Genomic DNA, 18,067 nt, shown 5'->3' on the forward strand with positions numbered 1-18,067 from the left:
TATGAAGGGGTGGAGTGTTGTCCATGTGTGTGTGTGTGTGTTGTTGGGGCAGGGGGTGCATGGGGGTGTCTCGAGGTGGCGCAATGGGAAGGTTGGCTTGGACAGGAACATGACTTGGATTTGGAAAGGAGGCACTGCCTGAGAGTGATGGTACAGGGGCGTGGGGTTGGGTGGGGGGTGAGGAGATGGGGGGGCTGGGTTCGCACCCCTGATGAAAATAAGATCTGTTTTTGGAACATGCATGGTCAGTGGAATAAGACGAAGGGAGAAGGTGAGAGAGTGAGACGGGAGATCATCCAGGACTGATGGGAGTGAAGGAGGGGGATTAGGGAAGGGGGGTGATACTGACTGATGGCTCAAAGGGCTTGGAGAAGAGAGTATAACACACAGGGAGGATAGAAGAAGATAATTGTGCATAAAATACACTTTAAGGGTGTAGTGGAACATGGAGGTCTCAATTCAGACTGAAGATCAGAAGGTCAGGGACTCGAATGCTGCCATGTGTCGGTGCTGTCGATGAGGCAAAGACAATAACACCGGGGTGAAAAAAGAAAATAGAATGGGAATGACCATGAATTCCGGGAGGGTTAGTGTGTATGTGTGTGTGTATTGGTGGGGGGTATTGGGTTGGGGTATCGTGCTCTCACACAGCAAAGGAAAAGCCCAGACTGCAGATACAGGAGGATCAAGTTTTAGCTTTCCTTTTTTATGAGGAGGCGAAGGCGGCAGGGGCTCAGAAGCTGCTCAGATCACCCAGGCCCAGACGTTTCTGTCGGGTGAGACACACTGGCCTCTTCTGGTCGGTTTAAAAACTCTCACATCATCTGAGTTATAAATGTACAACCATGATTTATTGTGCAGCAGTTAATCAATTAAGCGCCAAAATATTTCTAGTCTATGGAAAACGTGACCTCTGTGAATCAGGACATGAGCTATAAACTATGAGGTGGAGCTGAGACTGGGCTGATTTACTGTCTGTTTGACCCGCAGTAAACGTGTTGTTGGGTGGTGCCTTGTCCTCTCTAGATGGGGACTCAAGTGATCGATAAACCAACAGGTGTCCCAGTGGGACCAGCAGCCGTCACTGCTCCTCGCATTTGACAGTGACTCAGTCTGTCCATCTATTCTTTCCTGCTTCACGCCATCGCGCACTCTTGCTGCAGTTTGGGTTCACGTGCTGGCAGCTATTCTGCAAAAAAAAAAAGAAAAGTAAGTTTCAGTCTGTCTGAGGGTGATTTTGATTTGATTTTGATGTGTCATGTTTAAACGACAGGGCAAACGAAGCGTTCTTTATTGAAACACAATTGAAACAACATAATTCTGTGTATCTTCTCAGTGATTTCCTCTTTGATTTGGGGCAATCTTGATGACATGACCTCAGTGCCAACATCAAGGCGTGAACAGGGAATAAAATCTGCTGTATTGGGTCCCAGTCTGGCTCTGGAAGAGGGAGGGTTGATTGCTCCTTCGCATGTCGACAAAGCTGGCACAATAATTGGACGTCAGTTATCTGGTGTCCTGTTGGACGTGCTTTTATGGTCGTTTATGTTCGCTTATATCGCATCAATGACCTCTTTGGGTTGTTTCCAGTGTGATGAGGCTTCTGGCGTGGGCGGCTCCAACTACAGTCATCTGAGTAAAAGAGGGTTCATGTGTGAGGAAGTCCTCTTTCTTTGCCTCATCACTGTCATTCCAGTGTTGATGCAGTTGGACTTTACTCCCAGGTGCTTAAAATGAATTCTTATATCTTGTCTTTAATCTTTATGGGCCATATTCAGGCCATGCATTTGATGACTAACAGAATTTGCCATTTCAGCCCATTAGTAAGACAGTGGTGAGCTTCTCAACCCCCCTCATGTTTCCAGTCAGCTGCTGGTGGCCAATTGACCCGGTCCACTGGCCTAGTGGTGAGGAGGATCCCCGTCCCCTGCAGGACGCTACATCGTCGACAACATATTGCAACTATTTGATATTAAATTCCCTTTTGGAAATGCTGCGTGCACACTCTCAGAGCGTGCACTGCATTACGCATTTTGAGTAATGATTTCAGTCGTGCCGTTTTGTGTCTTTCTGTTACTTCATTGTGTCTAATGATCAGCACGGGCGAACTCACTCAATGTCAAGCTGTAAAGTTGACTAGTGTGTGTGAGGAGAGTAGCTGTGCCCATCTCCGTTTCACCCAGCCACTCTCCCCTCCTCAGCTGTTGCGCAGCGACTGACCTCTGAGAATTGGGGGCTGTGATAGGGGTCGGCTTGTCAGTGTCTTCTTCAGGGTACAGCAGTGACATTTAACTCAATATCCTAGCAGGATAAGGTTCTCCCCCCCACCTCCCCCACATCACTTGATCCGTCTTCCGCCTCTGTCTCCGAGGTGTGAGTGGCCCTCAGGTCCGGGAGCTACTACAGCCGGGACACCCTTAACCTCCAAATCTCAACATGGTGTTAAACACGCCACGGCCTCGTGCGAGGCTGAGGGATCACCGTGTACCCTACACTCCACCCACACGCACGCGCATCATTCGTGCACATGGGCTCCATTCTGCACAGGTGCTAAGTGCTGCAGTGGTGCACACTTGTCCTATGTCTGTCTCTGCTGACTTGCATGACTGAAATGAGAGGGACATTTGTCTTGCATGTCATGAAGATGCTCACATTTATCAAGTGATGATTTCTCAATCTCAATTCTAAAAATATTTTCCTTCATCTGATGGCACCAGAGTGCCAATAATCCACCACATTTTGCTCAATCATACACGATTTTTCCACACACGACATAATGCTGGTCAATCACGCGATGGATGAAGAAGTTATAGTGTCGTGTTAGCTTGGCACTTGTTACAGCATTAGCTAATAGTAATAATAGAAGTGGCAGCTGAGTCTGTGAATCCAGAATTCCTCTGGAGATATAAATAGAGCAGGTGACACTACGCCTCTGGGCTTGGCACCACAAAATCTCTGCAACGTTGTGATTTCGAAAGCTGCCTTCAACTTCATAAGCTTTTATTTAGGGAGGGGTGGTTAAAGGTTTGGTTCCACAGCGCCGTCAGTGTCGAAGTGCATAGACTGCACAGAAAAAGTTGTTCACACCATTCCAGACAGTTGGAAGTGCACTTTATCAGCCAAGTGGGGGGGCTTGTGGGTCCCTCTCTACGGCTGGTTTAGTTTGTTGTAGGTAGTGGGGTTGTTGAATTATTGGCAAAGGTTACCTAACACTTTTAGTTGATGTCTTACTGTAAAAGCACATGTTACAATAAAGAACATGAACATAAAATAGGAATTAATTAAGAGCTGCATAAGAAACAGCTTTCTGATTAAACTTTCTACTATGTGAAATAGTTGGTACAGTGGGCTTGGTTACGTGAATAGATATCCTAAGGAATTCACAACAAAATTTTCAAAACTTTTAAAGGCACCTACACATTAAATGAATCCATCTTGAGTTTCATAATAGCAGACATTAATTGCAGGGATTAGTATTACAGGCAAGAATAGCAGTATGAAGTAGCATGTTCACTATTTGGTCTCATTTGAAAGATGAACTCATATTACTTTAATTTTTTTGTCTATTTTAAGCCCTCTTATCTGATCAACACATGTCTCAGTGGTTGCTGTGATTGACACGGTATGCTGTAGCGTGGTTATGTACTGCAAGTGCCTTATGCTTATCCTCCCAAAACAAATTCTAAAAGCAGTATTGCATAAAAATGGGAATACATTTGAATCCTCACTGCAAAGGTGTCGCAGTTTGGCAATTTAATATTGTGCTGCTGTGTACAATCAGTTTATAATTTAATTTTAAATGACCCGCTAAAGATTCAAACTAGTGCTCTGAGCAACACCCTTTCCCTTTCATCTCCATGCTTCTGTAAAAGGAGGGCAAAATGATGGACAGAGTGCCGTGAAATGCTGATGACAGGAAGATGAATGAAAGCAAAAAGAGCCCGAGAAATGCCAAAGAAAGAAATGGGATCCTAGATAAATATAGAAAGAGCCAGCAAAGGAAAAGAGTGGACCACAATTTTTAACAGCCAGTGTATAGCAACAAATATTGAATCCTCAGTTTTATTAAAATGTATATCAATTAGGATTGATATAAACTTTATGGAAATATTTTTGCAAAATTGCTTCAAATAAATACAAACACGAAGAGCGCGGAATTGGGGAGACGAATTTTAAACCTTCTCCAGTAAAACTAAATAGTGAAATTTGTTCTCGTTTGTGCGAAGAAAAGGTGCGACTGAAAACTGCGGTGATCAGCGCCCCCTTGTGGTCAAACCTCGACCTTCTGACGCACAGCTGGCTGCAGAAAAGTTCTTTGCAAGAATCTTCCACTATTTTGGAAACTATCCTGCTGTTGTGCTGACGAGGAGTGTATTAAAATAGCTTTTGGCTTCTACTCATGTCTTGTAAACTGTACAAAGACAAGTAAATAAAATAAATTGGAACTTTCCACCTGCAGTTCAGTAGTCTAAATCAATGTCAGCGGCAACTGCAGTGAACCTGCTGCACAGTTCCAACAGTGGAGTTAATAAACTAAATAGACTGTGGAAAGATCTACCTCACCAGCACTAAAGCGCAGAGGTTGTGGCGAAGCAAAGCCAACTGTCACACAAACACAGTACAAACAAGGTGTTTTAATTCAGATTCTTGCTTTATTGGTCAACTTGATGAAAGACTACAAAACGAATTCACAAAAAGTCTCTTTCAAGTAATCAAATCTGTACAAACCTAAACTGTATGGGGTTTTTACAGCTCTGGCTCATGAATCTGAAATCAAACATGATTTTGTGTGTGTGTGTATGTGAGGAAAGGGGCCTGTGACTCAGTCCTTCGAGACAACGCGCTTCCTGTACAGGAAAGCCAAATTCAAGCACACGCACACACACACGCGGGCACACACACACACACACACACACACGTTTGAAATTTGAGAGTACAGAGGACAGGGAAAACAAACCCATCCACAAGTACGCGTATCACCTGCTGGCAGAGGTCTGCTGATAAATTCATCATGTCAGCATTTTCTCCCATGATCCCGCCCCTGAAGCCTCAGTCAGCATCACTGTACAGACACACTGTGGTTTCAACCTTCCCACCGGAGGAGTGGTCAGAGACGGGGAAAAGTAGAAATCTAATTCTCTCACACAAAATGTACACACATGATTTTAATGCTCATGCGTACATGAGACACCTCCATGTGTGCACACACACCAACGCGCACGCACACACGCTCATTTATTCAGACAATTCATAACATTAAATGTTTTAAGAAGTACAGATAAAAAAGGAAAAAAGCCCTGGGTAAAGGTTTGAATTCTGGCTGTTTGGTAAAAGAAAGGAGAGAAGAGGTAGAGAGGGCAGGAGGGATAGGTCAGAGGTCAAGAGCAAGCTACGAGCGTCATTTCTTGGCTTTCCTTGGGGGAGTGACTGGACGCCCAGAGCCCATGCCCCCCCCACTACCGTAAAAGAGCTTCTTGTCGGCAGGTTTGAGAATCTGGTGAATTGAAACAAGACAAAATACGTGAAATTCAACACAAATGGACCAAACTCTGGTGGTGCTCGCGTGCATGCCCGCTGTAAACTCTGCTTCTCACCTGGAATGAGCACATGAGGGTCTCATCTACACTCATCATGGCTCCTGCGTTATCAAACTCTCCACAGTAATTTGGGGCTGAAAACAGCGTCACCAACTGCCTCTTTGCAAAGAACTCATATCCATCTTCCACAACCTGTGGAAAAGTTGCATCACACACACAAAAAAAAAGAACTTTCTTGAATAAAACGACACCGAGGACAGACTGAATGACTGTTTAAAGCATGAAGGCAGCTCAACGACACAGTAACAAACTGCTTTTTGATAAATCGACTTTTAGGTAACTAATGCATGTTTATTCCAGTTAGGACGAAGGTGGCGCACTGACCTGATGGGCCCGGCAAATTAGGTCCATGTCATGTTTGTGGAGGAACTTTGTGACCACGTCGGCGCCAAAAGTGAAGGAGACGCCACGGTCGTTCTCACCCCAGCCGAGCACATCTTTATCTGGGTCGGCCCACAGCAGGTCGCACAACAGGCCCTGGTCGGGCACATCGGTGGGCCGCATGACCCTCCGGATCTGCTCCATAGACTGGAGGTCTGGCGACAGGCCTGGAGACGGACATTCAACAGGAATTCATGGAAATTCCCAAATGTTTCTGATACAATGAAACCTACATAAACTGGTTCTTAAGCAAACAGGAACGTTAAACCAATTTGGCTTTATTTATACAGCCTCTGTTATGATCACCAGTCTCACAGAAACCAGATACGCAGCAGCAAAAACTCATTCTCCATCTGACGTGGGTCACTCAAACCACACTGCTCATGATCTGTGCTATATGATGTTCTTATGCAACGAGTGTTTACCCTCATCATCAACACGTGTTTACATGTTTTGTGTAGCCAGTCTCACAGACACGTGTTCGCTGTGGCTGGCTGGTGGTGTCACGTTGCCCGTGCCCTTGGCTAACTTTTGATGTTGACTATCAGAATTCTTCAGGCAACTATTTCCAGTATATTGTGCTGACAATAACGACATCTATAGTTTTCACTGATATACCTTTAACGGAGGTCAGTGGTAGCTCAAGTCTGTAGGCGAGTGGGCCGAGAAGCAGAGGGGTCTTGGTTTAAGCCCCGGAAGGTGTGCTGGTAGCAGGGGAGGTGTCAGGACCCCCCCAGAGGAATGTTTTAATAGGAAAGTGCATTAATAGCCCTCATCTCAGAGACACCCCTGATGGGATCGTGGATGTGTCTCAATCACACCAGGTTACTGACGTTACTGCTCTAATGGTCTGGTTGCAGGGTGCCAGAGTACAAGCAGGCCCTGTCAGAGTTTTGTGTAGCTTTTAGTGATTGGGAGCTTAAAATAATCCAAGTCTCTCTTCCCTTGCAGAGCGCCTGAATGACCCCACCCTGAATGACTGACTATTTTGTTGATAGCAACAACACTGTGAGGATTGTGTACACAGTCTGGATAGGAGCAATCTAAAGTCTGAATGTGTGTAATGGAGATACCTCCGTGGCAACAGAAGATCTTCTCATCGACGATGGCTGCAACTGGCAAACAGTTGAAGCAGTCAGTGAAGGTCTTCCACAGCTTAATGTTGTACCGCCTTTTACCTGTGGGAGAGAACCATAAAAATACGGTCAATCTAATCTTAAAACCAATAAATTCCTGCCGCTGTCCCCATTGCACCACATTAGAGAGAACATTTTATGTAATTCTGGCACTGAATAGCAGAAGCATGTGATTAATCACTTGGGCAGCATGATCAGGCATGAGCTCGCTGTAATAGCAGAATGCAGAAATGTGTGATAAAGTCGAAGCATTTTAATAAACTGGATAAGGACGATACATTTTATATGACTGTTATAATCTTACTGGGTACAGATTATTCAGCACAAATGGAAAAAAGTTTACAGGCTCCGTTGTCAAACACACTGCTTGGCTGAGGGTATTTTTGTTCGTATTCCACATGACTTACACTCATCATAGAAGCCATATATTCTGTTAATAGAGGCGCACTCGTGGTTTCCCCTCAGCAGAAAAAAGTTTTCTGGGTATTTGATCTTGTAAGCCAGCAACAGACAGATGGTTTCCAAGGACTGTTTGCCTCTGTCTACATAGTCCCCAAGGAACAGGTAGTTGCTCTCTGGTGGGAAGCCTCCATATTCAAAAAGCCTCAGCAGATCGTAGTACTGCCCGTGAACATCACCTGGTCAGACAAACAGGAGAGGGAAGAGTGAAAGTGTCACAAAATATGAGATGAAAGACTGCAACTGTGGGAATTGACAGTGGGTGTTTGACTTGTTAAAACGATATCAGCTTGAATATAGTGCAAAGCTGCTCCTAATTATTAATGTACTGTGGGATCAGCAAGAGACAAGAGGGCAACTCCTTGGTGGCACCCAAAGCAAAACAACTACTGCACCAGCAGGTTTGAATCATCAGTGCCCTGCATGTCTGTAATAACATAGCGAGGACACAGCAGTAAACCATCCCTTAACCTGCATTGTTCTTCCAATATTAATGCAAAAACAGAGTGTTCGCTCATGATCTCGCCTCTGCGATGGACAAAGCCAAAGAGCGTTTGCAAATGTCCAGGGCTCACAAAACACATGGAACTCACCACAAATCTTAAGGGGTGCCTCCAGTTCAAGCAGAATCGGTTGGCTGAGGAAGATCTCCCTGGATTTGAGGCAGAGACCACGGATCTCATTCTCTGTCAGCTGAACATTTTTTCCAGGTCTGGAGCCTTTCACTTCGAAAGAAAAGTGTCACAGGAGTGAGAAATGTCACACTGGAAATAAAGACATAAACACCACGATAGCGTGTGCAAGAGATAGTTAAGCATTTGACTGAAAGAAAACAGAAGAGTTCGTCTCGACAAGGACAATTTTATGGCTGCAAAGGTTAATACATTCGATTCCATTTTAATATAAGGCATTTCCAATTCAAATGATCACAGGCATCGAGGCTAACTCAAGCAACTGCATTTGACGAGATTAATCTGCGATTGTGCCATTTTTCCTTTTAAATTGCAGTTTGACCCAAATATCCAGCAGATACGCGGTTTTATACACTCCATTTAAAACAAGTCTTCTTAAGTCTGTTTAAGTGACTAAATGTGTAGTCTTTGCATAAACACATAAAGAAGTCATTAAGCAGGAATGGAGGAGCAAAGGTTTGTTTTGCAGCAAAGAGGATGCTATTTGCAAACGTGACGGTCTTTCGAAGACAAATTCTACGGCGCATCCGCGGCTACGGTTGTCTAGCGTGCGAGCTAAAATGGCTACCTTGACTAATAAATATCGAGAGATCTTTACTCTTACCTTCCAGCAGACGCTGTATAATAGAGTCGATGTTTAACTTGTCGGCTTCGGCCATGCTATTCTTCTGGTTGAGTCGATTTCTAATAACCCACCCAAACGTAAGAAGTAATATTTAGTGCCAAGTTTCCGTTAGCTCCACTAGTTTAGCTTTAATCGGCTAACGTTAGCCCTAGCGCTGGCTAACCTTGAGACAAAATTGGCAACCTCAAAATGTGAGGATGGATGTTGAAATGTTAAAAAAGATTATGTTTGTCATGTACTATAAACGTGCACGTTAGTTAACTTGGTGTACATCCGAAGCCAAAACAAGAAGAGGTATTTTAAAGTTAAAACAATGTCTCTATCGTAGCTACAAGCACCATGCCAGCGACAAAAAAAAGAACTAGAAAAGCGTTAGCTCGAAGCAAGGTTGAGAGGAAAAGGGCAGGTGATTCCCGCACTCCTATTGGGCAACATAGCAAAGAGGCGGGAGCATAGAGAAGAGATACGCTCTCTGATTGGCTGTTTGTGATGTCACTTAGCATTTGCTTATCTCAAACCACAACGTCAAAAGGACATCGTTCTCTAGTTTCAGTTTTCAGTTTCTAATTTCAGACTTTGCTTGCACCGGATAAAAGATTATTGTCAACGCGAATGAGAAACTAATATTCGTCCAACTTCGGTTGAAATTCGTCATCGTTTCGCTCTGCATTCGTTGCGCAGTAAAATGACACCCGCGGAAGTGGCCAATGCAGGAAGGCTGCAGACGTATTTTGTCATGACGCAATGTCCTGGTGCCTGGCACAACACGCGCCTCCTTCTGATTCATTCTGAAGTTGAGATGGCTTAGCTAGCTAGTTTGCCAACTCAGTCAAATAAACATGATCCAAACTTTTTAAGTTAACACTACTGTTTATCATTACAATTTACCATAATAACCGTCCGACCATGAAGTTGCTCCATAAAGACATTGAAAAAGATAATGCCGGGTGAGTGATTGGCCAGAGCTTAAATGCTAATGCTAACCAGAATGCTGGTACGAAGCTGACTGTGCAAATGTCAACATCATTGCAGTGAATGTCCGTATGTGTTATAAAGACCCTACATGCTTAAAACATAATAGTACCAACTCATCCTTTGCAAGCGGTATTTTCTAGCAGAACTCTAAATGTAAGTGAAAAAATACAGTGTGGTTTAGAAAGTCTGACATTTGATTGGCAACTGATTAATAAACAAAACAAAAATCGGTAAATAGCAGCATGACTGTGATTTGTGGTTATGTTTTTACTGTTCTGTGTCTCAGGCAGGTGACTTTGATACCTGAGGAGGCAGAGGACATGTGGCACAGCTACAACCTGCTGCAGGTGGGGGACAGCCTCAGAGCCTCCACAATCAGGTAACTAATCAAGCCTGTCACATCAAGGCTGCTCATCTGGCAACAAATCCCTCTTTTCCTCAAAGTTTTCTTCAACACCTTTGCATTTTGGACCCCGAAATGCACTGTTAATGGAATACATTTCCACTCCTCCCTCCAGGAAAGTGCAAACCGAGTCCTCCACTGGAAGCGTGGGCAGCTCCAGAGTCCGGACCACCTTGACCTTATGTGTGGAGACTGTTGACTTCGACTCCCAGGCCTGCCAGCTGAGAGTTAAGGGCACAAACATAGAGGAGAACCAGTATGTTAAGGTCAGAAACATCTGTCTGCTACTTGGGTCCACGTCACATTCATGTACATTCATATGTTCATGTACTGTTTGGTACTGGGTACACAGGTCTTATCACGAAATTATTTACAAAATGTAGCACAATCTGCAAATGCTTGTGAGGTTTGGAACTGCTTACAGAAATGTGCAAATGTATATTCAATTCTAAAAAAATATATATATATATATATATACTGGTATGTATTTGCAGATTGTGTCACGCATTTGCAAAAAGTTTTGCAACAGCGACTCATGCTCCCCCATTTTATCCGTTTCAATAATACTTGATTAATTATACTTCATTAAAACAGTAGTTGACCTTCCTTTCTTTCCTCATCAGATGGGAGCTTATCACACTATTGAGCTTGAGCTCAACAGGAAGTTCACTCTGGCTAAAAAGAGCTGGGACAGCATTTTGCTGGATAGAATTGGTAAGGAGCTGCTACTTTTTGTATTTGACCGAGATTTTAGTGAGTTTCATTTAGTGACAACAACGACACAGTAGCATCATTGTGTATTTGCTCCTTTTAAACACACAAACACACACTTCTCACTTACATGCCAGCCACACGGCCAGATGGATCTGTTGTGGCTCTGGAATCAGAGCGGATACGTTTCCATTCTACTCAGTGTGTGGGCTTCCACTGGCTGTGGATGCGCCGTCGCTGCTCCGGGATCCGAAACAAAAACCCAGAGCTTTTGTTTACGCTGGAGCTCGGCGCTTGAGTTCAACTCAGAGCAGTTTGCACAGGCACAAAATGAAACATTCGGGTTATTTTCAACATAAAAGAGTCAGTGTTCATAGCGGATTGTGGTTCACGCATGAAAGACATCCTAATTGGGGCAAAAACATCAGGTCAAACGTCTGATCGGGTCATGGTTATGTGGTTAAACACAACCCGCTCTGTTGAGTGGAACCATTCCGTATCCAGTAGAATCCTAGCAACAGTGTGTAAGCACAAATCCAGCTGGCTCCACGGAATCTTTTTTTGCCTTTCGGAGATTGAATTGACATTTGGATTCCAAGCCTTTTTTATAGATGCAAATATATTTCAGTATTTTTTCAGATTCCAGTGGTGCTATGCTTTGGTGTTGGTCTTTTCTATCACAACCCTGCAAAGTTTCCCAGTTTAAAGGAGCAGAATTTAAGTGTGTGACCAAAGCTGGTAGCGCAGTCGCAATCAAAATACTGTGGATCTTCTCTGCTCCACCTCCACCTTCCGCATCTCTTATAAAGATAGTTGTTTCGTTTCTGACATTGACATGACGTTTTTGGCAATTATAACAAACTTTTAGCCATTTGTGATTCCAAATGTTCGTGGCAGAAGCTCAGTGGTAACCGGCACCCTGGAAACATTACTGACTTTGTGATTGACAGATAGATGGAGGGTGGGGCAGCAGACCCACATGTAAGCATCCGTATTATTTACAGGCTGACACTTTGTTTTTGAAATTGGAATATTTGGGCTGGACTACAGTTGTCAGTGTTATATAGTGAAATATTTTAAATTAACATGATTCCCTAATGTCTGTTGACATGTCGGGGCCATTTTATCATTACTTTAAATAAATGTCTTACATACTGCTCCTTCAAATTGAACAGCGTTTATTTATTTTGTTTTAGGGAGACAAAAAATCTAGATGTTTTGATACTAACTGAAGTTGAAAGTGCTACCGTTCGATGTTGGAGTCATCCTAATGGTGCTAACCCTTTAGATCAGGCATGTGATCCAACCCAGAAGGCAGATGTAGCAGCTGTGGTGATGCAGGAGGGTCTGGCTAACGTGATGCTGGTGACCCCTGCCATGACTCTGCTTCGTGCAAAAGTGGAGGTCACCATCCCTCGCAAGAGAAGAGGAAGCTGCACTCAGCATGACAAGGTGGGCCGTCTTTCTATGCTAACTGGGAGACGCTGCATGGGCAGTGATTGGTGGACGACACCGGTCCCATCACAAGGAGAGTGGGCGCATTCAATATACAGTTGACCGGGGCTGATTCTGTCATTAGGGATCTGTGGCTTTCATTCAATGTCAACAAGTAGGCGACGAGGCTTCTAGTACTGTATATTTCTCTGCAGTGAGCTTGTCGCTGGTAGGAAAGCTCATGTGAGAAGAATGTCAACCGTTTTAAAGTGGAGCAGCGTAAGATTTGGATTTGCCATGCTGGGAAGTAAAAATTGATGATTCGCCACCTGAGACAGGAGCACCCAGCACAATCGTCTCAGTACTTTACAGAAACCCAGGCAGACACTGAGCAGACGGATGAATTTCTCTCTGATATGATCTTCTAGGATCATTACTTCCTAAAGAAAAGTTGCATTTTTAAATAGGAATCTTTTATGTTGGTATTGAATACTAAAAGGTGTGTTGTGACCATTGTTCCAACAATAGTTAAAGCTGCAGGCAGCGTCGAGCAGGCCCTCACATGTAAACCGGGCGGTGGCGCAGTTAAAGTGTCTCCTGTTTCAATGACCGATCCATTACTATTGAATTCTTTACCAGTCCCACCCTATGAACAACGTGTCATAATAGCTCAAAGCAGGTAACGTCCTGTAGGCGTTGCTTTAATTATGACTTAATAGTGGCTCATAGATCTGTGCATTGTTTCAGTAATAATGGATGCGTCCTTTCTGGTTTTTTACTGCATTGCTAAAGTATCAGATCAGGACTCGGTACCAGCAGATGATGATGAAAACATTCCAAGTCATAAAAAGCTGAATTGCATTTGTTGGGAGGTGTTCCTGACTTTACTGAACAAATACTGTGGAAAAACAGAAAATGCAAGTATCCGTCCCTGTTTGCAGGCACTGGACCGGTTCTATGAGGCGGTGATGCAGGCGATTCTCCGCCACATCAATTTTGATGGTAGAGCTGCTGCGCAATTACACACACTTAGACAGGAAATCACTGACAGCATGTTTATGTTGGACATTTTCCTCTTCATAATTTGATGATATTCCCTAGTGATCAAGTGCATCCTGGTTGGCAGTCCGGGCTTTGTGAAAGACCAGTTCATCAGCTACCTTTTCAAGGAGGCTGTGCGACAGGACAACAAGGTCCTGCTGGAGAATCGACCTAAATTCATGATGGTCCACTCGTCATCAGGTCACAAGTACTCGCTCAAAGGTGCCAGCTGGTGTGGTCTTGGGGATGGGGGGGGGGGCGGATTGGGATGATGACGAAATCTCATCAGGAAGTCAAAACTCATTGAAGTCTTTATTCTTTTGTAGAAATCCTCTCTGATCCCGCAGTGACAAGTAGACTTTCTGACACTAAGGTGATTTTGTATTTAGTGTTTTTTTTAGTATTCAGATTGACGAGTTGCTATATTTTCCGTCTAAAGTTAAACTGAAACTGTTGAATTTCTAGGCTGCAGGAGAGGTAAAAGCACTGGAGGATTTCTACAAGATGCTCCAGCATGAACCTGACAGGGCACTCTATGGGTGAGCCACGATGACTGCAGCTAGCCACACTAGCAGGCCTGGTTTTCTCACACCTGATAACCAGCAGCCTTTGTACCATTGTGTTTCACAGGGTAGCTCATGTAGAGAAAGCTGCTGACGCCCTCGCCATCGACACCTTGTTGATAAGTGATAACCTGTTCAGGTGGTTCACATCTTCAATCTCTATTAAATTCAGAACATTTTCTAGTCGTATTGGGGAAACCCACATTGGAAGTTATGCAACAATAAAAACTACTGTAAATTTTGAGCTACATGCAGCCATCACAACTAAACTATAATGATTGCAAATGAATTAGAACCACATACTGGATCTGTATTCATGCAAGTTTGCTTTTTTGTGCTGCCAGACATCAGGATGTGCCCACGAGGAGTCGCTACGTCCGGTTGGTAGACAACGTGAGAGACAATGGTGGCAACGTCAGGTACCAGAATTTCCTTTGAGATTGAGATTTTCCAGCATATGTGAAATGTCATTTTTATATGTTTTTGTTTTTTACAGAATATTCTCAAGCCTTCATGTTTCTGGTGAACGTAAGTTTCAGTTTCAGTCAAGTCGTAGACATGATGTGGACCTTGTTTAATGTAAAAATAGTTGCATGTCACTATTCCAGGTATTTCCTGGACCTTTTAAACAACTCCATTTAACATTTCATTACCTTTATTTTAAAACTCCTTGAAGTTTTCATAATAAATAAGTGTAAGAAGAGAGGCAAAACATTTCCAAACCCTGAGATTTGCACTAAAACATGCACACTTAAAACGGTCCACAGCTGGATCACAGGATTCCTGTTCGTCCCAGATTTGAATTCACAAATTCCAGCCCTTAAACATCCGCCAAACAGCATTTATTTTTCTTGCATGTGCGACTCACAAATGAGCCTACCCTTTACACAAGTGCTATTGGACAGTTCTGACGGGAACAGACCCTCTGCTGTCTCCTCAGAGCTGACGCAGCTGAGCGGAGTGGCTGCTATCTTACGGTTCCCCATTCCTGACCTGTCGGAGCCCGAGGACCTCAGCAGCTCTGACGAAGACTGATGCACAGACACTGAGGCCATCTCACCGCGCCTGAGATAAAATCAGACGGCGTCTGTCCCAGAGAGTTCATTTTAAGCTGCTGAAATTTGAGCTACGTATTCAACATTCTCAACATCGACGCGTTCTTCAGGTCTAATCTACCGGTAAAAACCCGTATGTTCCACATAATTTGAGGTGATTAAATGCTGCTTTTGGTGATGCTTTGGTTCCAATGTGCCAGTGTCTTTGAGAGGTGAGCTCATGCCAGTAAGAACTTAGATTAGAATACAAATGCAATATCTGTCAAAATAAACAGCTGTTGGTTGAGTCCAAATGTAAATAAAATAAAATAAAACATACAGTATCTCTTTCAAATAAACAGAAGCACCCAACCATGTGTAATCTTTTGGTTTTTTTTGTCACATTGCACATGAGTGAACCGTGTTAAAATGGTATAAAAATATATAATTTTTTATATACAGTTGGTATCAGCTTTATGGCTAATATAACCCCCAAATAACTGCATTTCAACTAAAATCAAGTATGTTCATGAAAGGTCATGTGATCTGGCCAAATATCAGCTTGCACACATCCCTTGCCAGGATTTTTAACTAGAACTAAAGTGCATTTTAAAAGACATTCACTCCTGCCTTATTCACCCTAAAACCTTTCTAGCTGCACCGCCTTGAGTGCAGTCACATCAAATATTCGGACACTGGTAGCTTTTAATCCAGGCTAAATCCTCCAGTGTCCCCCAGTGCAGGTAGATGATTGCACAGACCACCATGATGTGCATTATTTGGTGGCTGTTGCCCCAGTTGTCAAACCAACCCGGGATAAAGCGTTCAGGAATCTGGGTGATGTTCACCAGTCCACCCAGGACGGCCAGAGAGTCCATGATGACAAAGAGTCGCAGGGAGTGTGGGCTGCCCACCCCACTGCCAAACACCCGGAACAGGAAAAGGCTGAAGCGGAACAGGCCCTGCCACACGAACGCTCGTAGCCGCAGGATGTTTGTGCGGGCTGTGGTGGCACAGTAGATTCCATAAGCCGACAGGAGAATGTAGGCCAGCAGTGCAGCCTTTCGCAGGGCAGGGTAGCACAGAAGTGTGATGTGGATGATGGGAAGAGCCCCTGGTGATAAGGCAGGAAATGAGCCATTAAATTACAGTGTGAAAACTGACCTAATGATTGTTATGGTCACTAGTAACAACGGAGACAGCTGTGTCCTGTGCAACTATAAATTCTCCTACCAGCATCCTGGAAACACTGGTGAAAATCTCAAATTGGTGCACAAGTTTTTGTAAGAGAAATGGTAATTACCTAACTAGCTTTGTTAGCTGAGCTTGGTGCTGATTAATAAAATAGGAATTAAAAGCACTGGAGAACCAGTCAGAAATGGGATACCTAGGGTGTTAACGAGGCAGACCCCGACCATGTCCAGGGAGAGGAGGGTGTCGTACACGTGTTCGCCTCCTACATGGTTCATGAATAAATGGTAGAGCACTGATCCTACGGTTGGGCACAGGCAGGCCAGGTAGTGGACCACACAGATCCAGACACTGTCCACCTCCATCCAGGGGATACTAAAAGGCATCAACACCAGGAAAAGAAACAAGGGGATGCCTGAGCAAAGGCAGGAAAGGAAGAGAGCAAAAAAGGTGGTTAACAGTAGACTGTAAATGAAGAATGAACCGATCGGGATGATTAGAGTTGGGGTTTTTTTACATCAACTTATTTAACTTATTTAATTAGCAACAAGGAAATCTAAAGTTTTTCTCCATTGTTTCTCCATTGTTCCATTGTGAACCACTGTGCCCTGCGTGTACAGTCAGATGTTGCATTAACTGTGCGCTCATGCTAATACGGGTCACTTCTCTCGAGTAAGCGTGTTAGCCCTAATGAACTTAAGGAGATAGCCACAGCAAAACTGGAACGCAAGCAAGACACTTTCACAAGTTTACAGCCAATCTTCTTTGCATTATTTTGCAGGGTAACATTTCCATCCCTGCACAGCTTTTCAAGTCAACATTCCAATTACCTTAACCCAACAACACAAAAATGAAAAATGTCCTGACAATTTTAATAAATCTTCAACTTCGAACTTTAAGAAAGTGCAACTCCAGTGTTTTCCCTGATGATCCATATGTGCATGAGAGGTGTAAAGTACCAGCCAGCTGGCACCTTTAAAGACCTTGTTAACAACCAGATATTTCCAGGACAAAGACTCCCAGGGCAGATTACGGCTAATACCCCCACATCCTTGTAATACACTCATGTCTAGTATACTTCTAACTGGTCACTAGTGAGAGTTATAGAGTAATCTGTGCCCTTTTGTTTGTGCATTGACATCATATGCAGAGCCGATGTGGACAAACTCATTTTAATGAGGCACAACTAGCGAGGAAAACCTTCTATTCGGAAGGCCAAAACCTCAGAAGGACTCCAAGTCTCAACTATCATCATTTTACTTGCTGTCCTGAATCAGGAATTTGAAATCATACTGTGACCTCTGGACTTACCATGAGTGTAAATGTTGCCCAGCTCATTGTGCATGTAGAAGAGACTCCCAAGACATTCCTGAGCTGTGGACACTGGCCGATAACCCGTCAGGACATATTTGTTGAACTGAAGGTGTGTGGGAGTCTTGGCAAGGTCCAGAAGCCGCGGGCGTTTGCAGAATACCATCATGACTTCATGTAGTCGTCAGCGCAGCTTCCCCACTGTCTGTCACCCCTTACATCTTTAGTCAGACCAGACTTGGTGGCCTGAAGTAGACAGAAACTCTGGAGTCCATCATTGGACAGGTGTAATTCCAGGCATGCAACCTGTTGAACCAAGGAAGTCGTATGCTTTCAGCAGGACCAATCAGCAAAGGCTTCTTATCCTTAAGCTGGGGTAATCCCCACAAAAACCCATGTGCACTACGGCAGCTGCTCTGTGTCATTGGTCATAACTAATTCACATCTCTAACTTCTAATGAACACTAACTTTTCTGTATTTCTTTTTATCAACTGTTCCTGTTCCTCCTGTTTG

At 43.9% G+C, this 18,067-nt stretch overlaps 3 protein-coding genes and 1 long non-coding RNA gene across 6 annotated transcripts; 2 read left to right on the forward strand and 2 right to left on the reverse strand.

Moving 5' to 3' along the window:
• The first annotated feature begins 592 nt into the window (after positions 1-592).
• Positions 593-2,048, forward strand: LOC115250319 (uncharacterized). 3 transcript variants are annotated; one of them, XR_003888895.1, is made up of 5 exons: positions 593-776; positions 991-1,209; positions 1,337-1,501; positions 1,591-1,724; positions 1,817-2,048. It is a non-coding gene; the product is annotated as an uncharacterized lncRNA (long non-coding RNA). The 3 variants fall into 3 exon arrangements; XR_003888896.1 differs by having other exon boundaries at positions 599-776; positions 1,027-1,209; XR_003888897.1 differs by lacking the exon at positions 1,337-1,501 and having other exon boundaries at positions 596-776.
• A 2,584-nt stretch (positions 2,049-4,632) lies between these two features.
• ppp1cab (protein phosphatase 1, catalytic subunit, alpha isozyme b) lies at positions 4,633-9,480 on the reverse strand. Its single transcript, XM_011603018.2, has 8 exons — positions 9,054-9,480; positions 8,870-8,949; positions 8,167-8,298; positions 7,522-7,752; positions 7,052-7,156; positions 5,922-6,145; positions 5,595-5,729; positions 4,633-5,494 (listed from the first exon to the last, which is right to left on the reverse strand). Exons 2-8 carry the CDS (start codon positions 8,922-8,924, stop codon positions 5,399-5,401), a joined length of 978 nt encoding a protein of 325 aa, XP_011601320.1. The 5' UTR covers positions 8,925-8,949; positions 9,054-9,480; the 3' UTR covers positions 4,633-5,398.
• A 165-nt stretch (positions 9,481-9,645) lies between these two features.
• Positions 9,646-15,428, forward strand: pelo (pelota mRNA surveillance and ribosome rescue factor). The gene is made up of 13 exons (XM_003961270.3): positions 9,646-9,837; positions 10,152-10,244; positions 10,384-10,534; positions 10,892-10,982; positions 12,268-12,431; positions 13,355-13,415; positions 13,515-13,676; positions 13,781-13,827; positions 13,920-13,993; positions 14,085-14,156; positions 14,362-14,436; positions 14,514-14,545; positions 14,958-15,428. The coding sequence occupies exons 1-13, from the start codon at positions 9,797-9,799 to the stop codon at positions 15,050-15,052; spliced, it is 1,158 nt and encodes a 385-aa protein (XP_003961319.2). The 5' UTR covers positions 9,646-9,796; the 3' UTR covers positions 15,053-15,428.
• Positions 15,429-15,589: 161 nt separating this feature from the next.
• Positions 15,590-17,719, reverse strand: paqr4b (progestin and adipoQ receptor family member IVb). Its single transcript, XM_003961389.2, has 3 exons — positions 17,554-17,719; positions 16,439-16,657; positions 15,590-16,165 (listed from the first exon to the last, which is right to left on the reverse strand). Exons 1-3 carry the CDS (start codon positions 17,717-17,719, stop codon positions 15,732-15,734), a joined length of 819 nt encoding a protein of 272 aa, XP_003961438.1. The 3' UTR covers positions 15,590-15,731.
• Positions 17,720-18,067: the final 348 nt, after the last annotated feature.

This window comes from Takifugu rubripes, chromosome 1, assembly GCF_901000725.2.
Source record: "Takifugu rubripes chromosome 1, fTakRub1.2, whole genome shotgun sequence".
Taxonomy (NCBI): domain Eukaryota; kingdom Metazoa; phylum Chordata; class Actinopteri; order Tetraodontiformes; family Tetraodontidae; genus Takifugu; species Takifugu rubripes.

Bases quoted from the DNA above. Each gene is read 5' to 3' on its own strand.
- ppp1cab (XM_011603018.2), bottom strand. From the start codon at position 8,924: ATGGCCGAAGCCGACAAGTTAAACATCGACTCTATTATACAGCGTCTG. The intron at 8,299-8,869 runs GTAAGAGTAAAG...TTTCTTTCGAAG, and splicing joins TATACAGCGTCTGCTGGAAG to TGAAAGGCTCCAGACCTGGA. The intron at 5,495-5,594 runs GTGAGAAGCAGA...TCAATTCACCAG, and splicing joins CCCTCATGTGCTCATTCCAG to ATTCTCAAACCTGCCGACAA.
- pelo (XM_003961270.3), top strand. From the start codon at position 9,797: ATGAAGTTGCTCCATAAAGACATTGAAAAAGATAATGCCGG. The intron at 12,432-13,354 runs GTGGGCCGTCTT...CCCTGTTTGCAG, and splicing joins GCTGCACTCAGCATGACAAG to GCACTGGACCGGTTCTATGA. The intron at 14,546-14,957 runs GTAAGTTTCAGT...CTGTCTCCTCAG, and splicing joins CCTTCATGTTTCTGGTGAAC to AGCTGACGCAGCTGAGCGGA.
- paqr4b (XM_003961389.2), bottom strand. From the start codon at position 17,719: ATGGTATTCTGCAAACGCCCGCGGCTTCTGGACCTTGCCAAGACTCCC. The intron at 16,658-17,553 runs GTAAGTCCAGAG...GCCTTTGCTCAG, and splicing joins GGGCAACATTTACACTCATG to GCATCCCCTTGTTTCTTTTC. The intron at 16,166-16,438 runs GTATCCCATTTC...CCTTATCACCAG, and splicing joins CTGCCTCGTTAACACCCTAG to GGGCTCTTCCCATCATCCAC.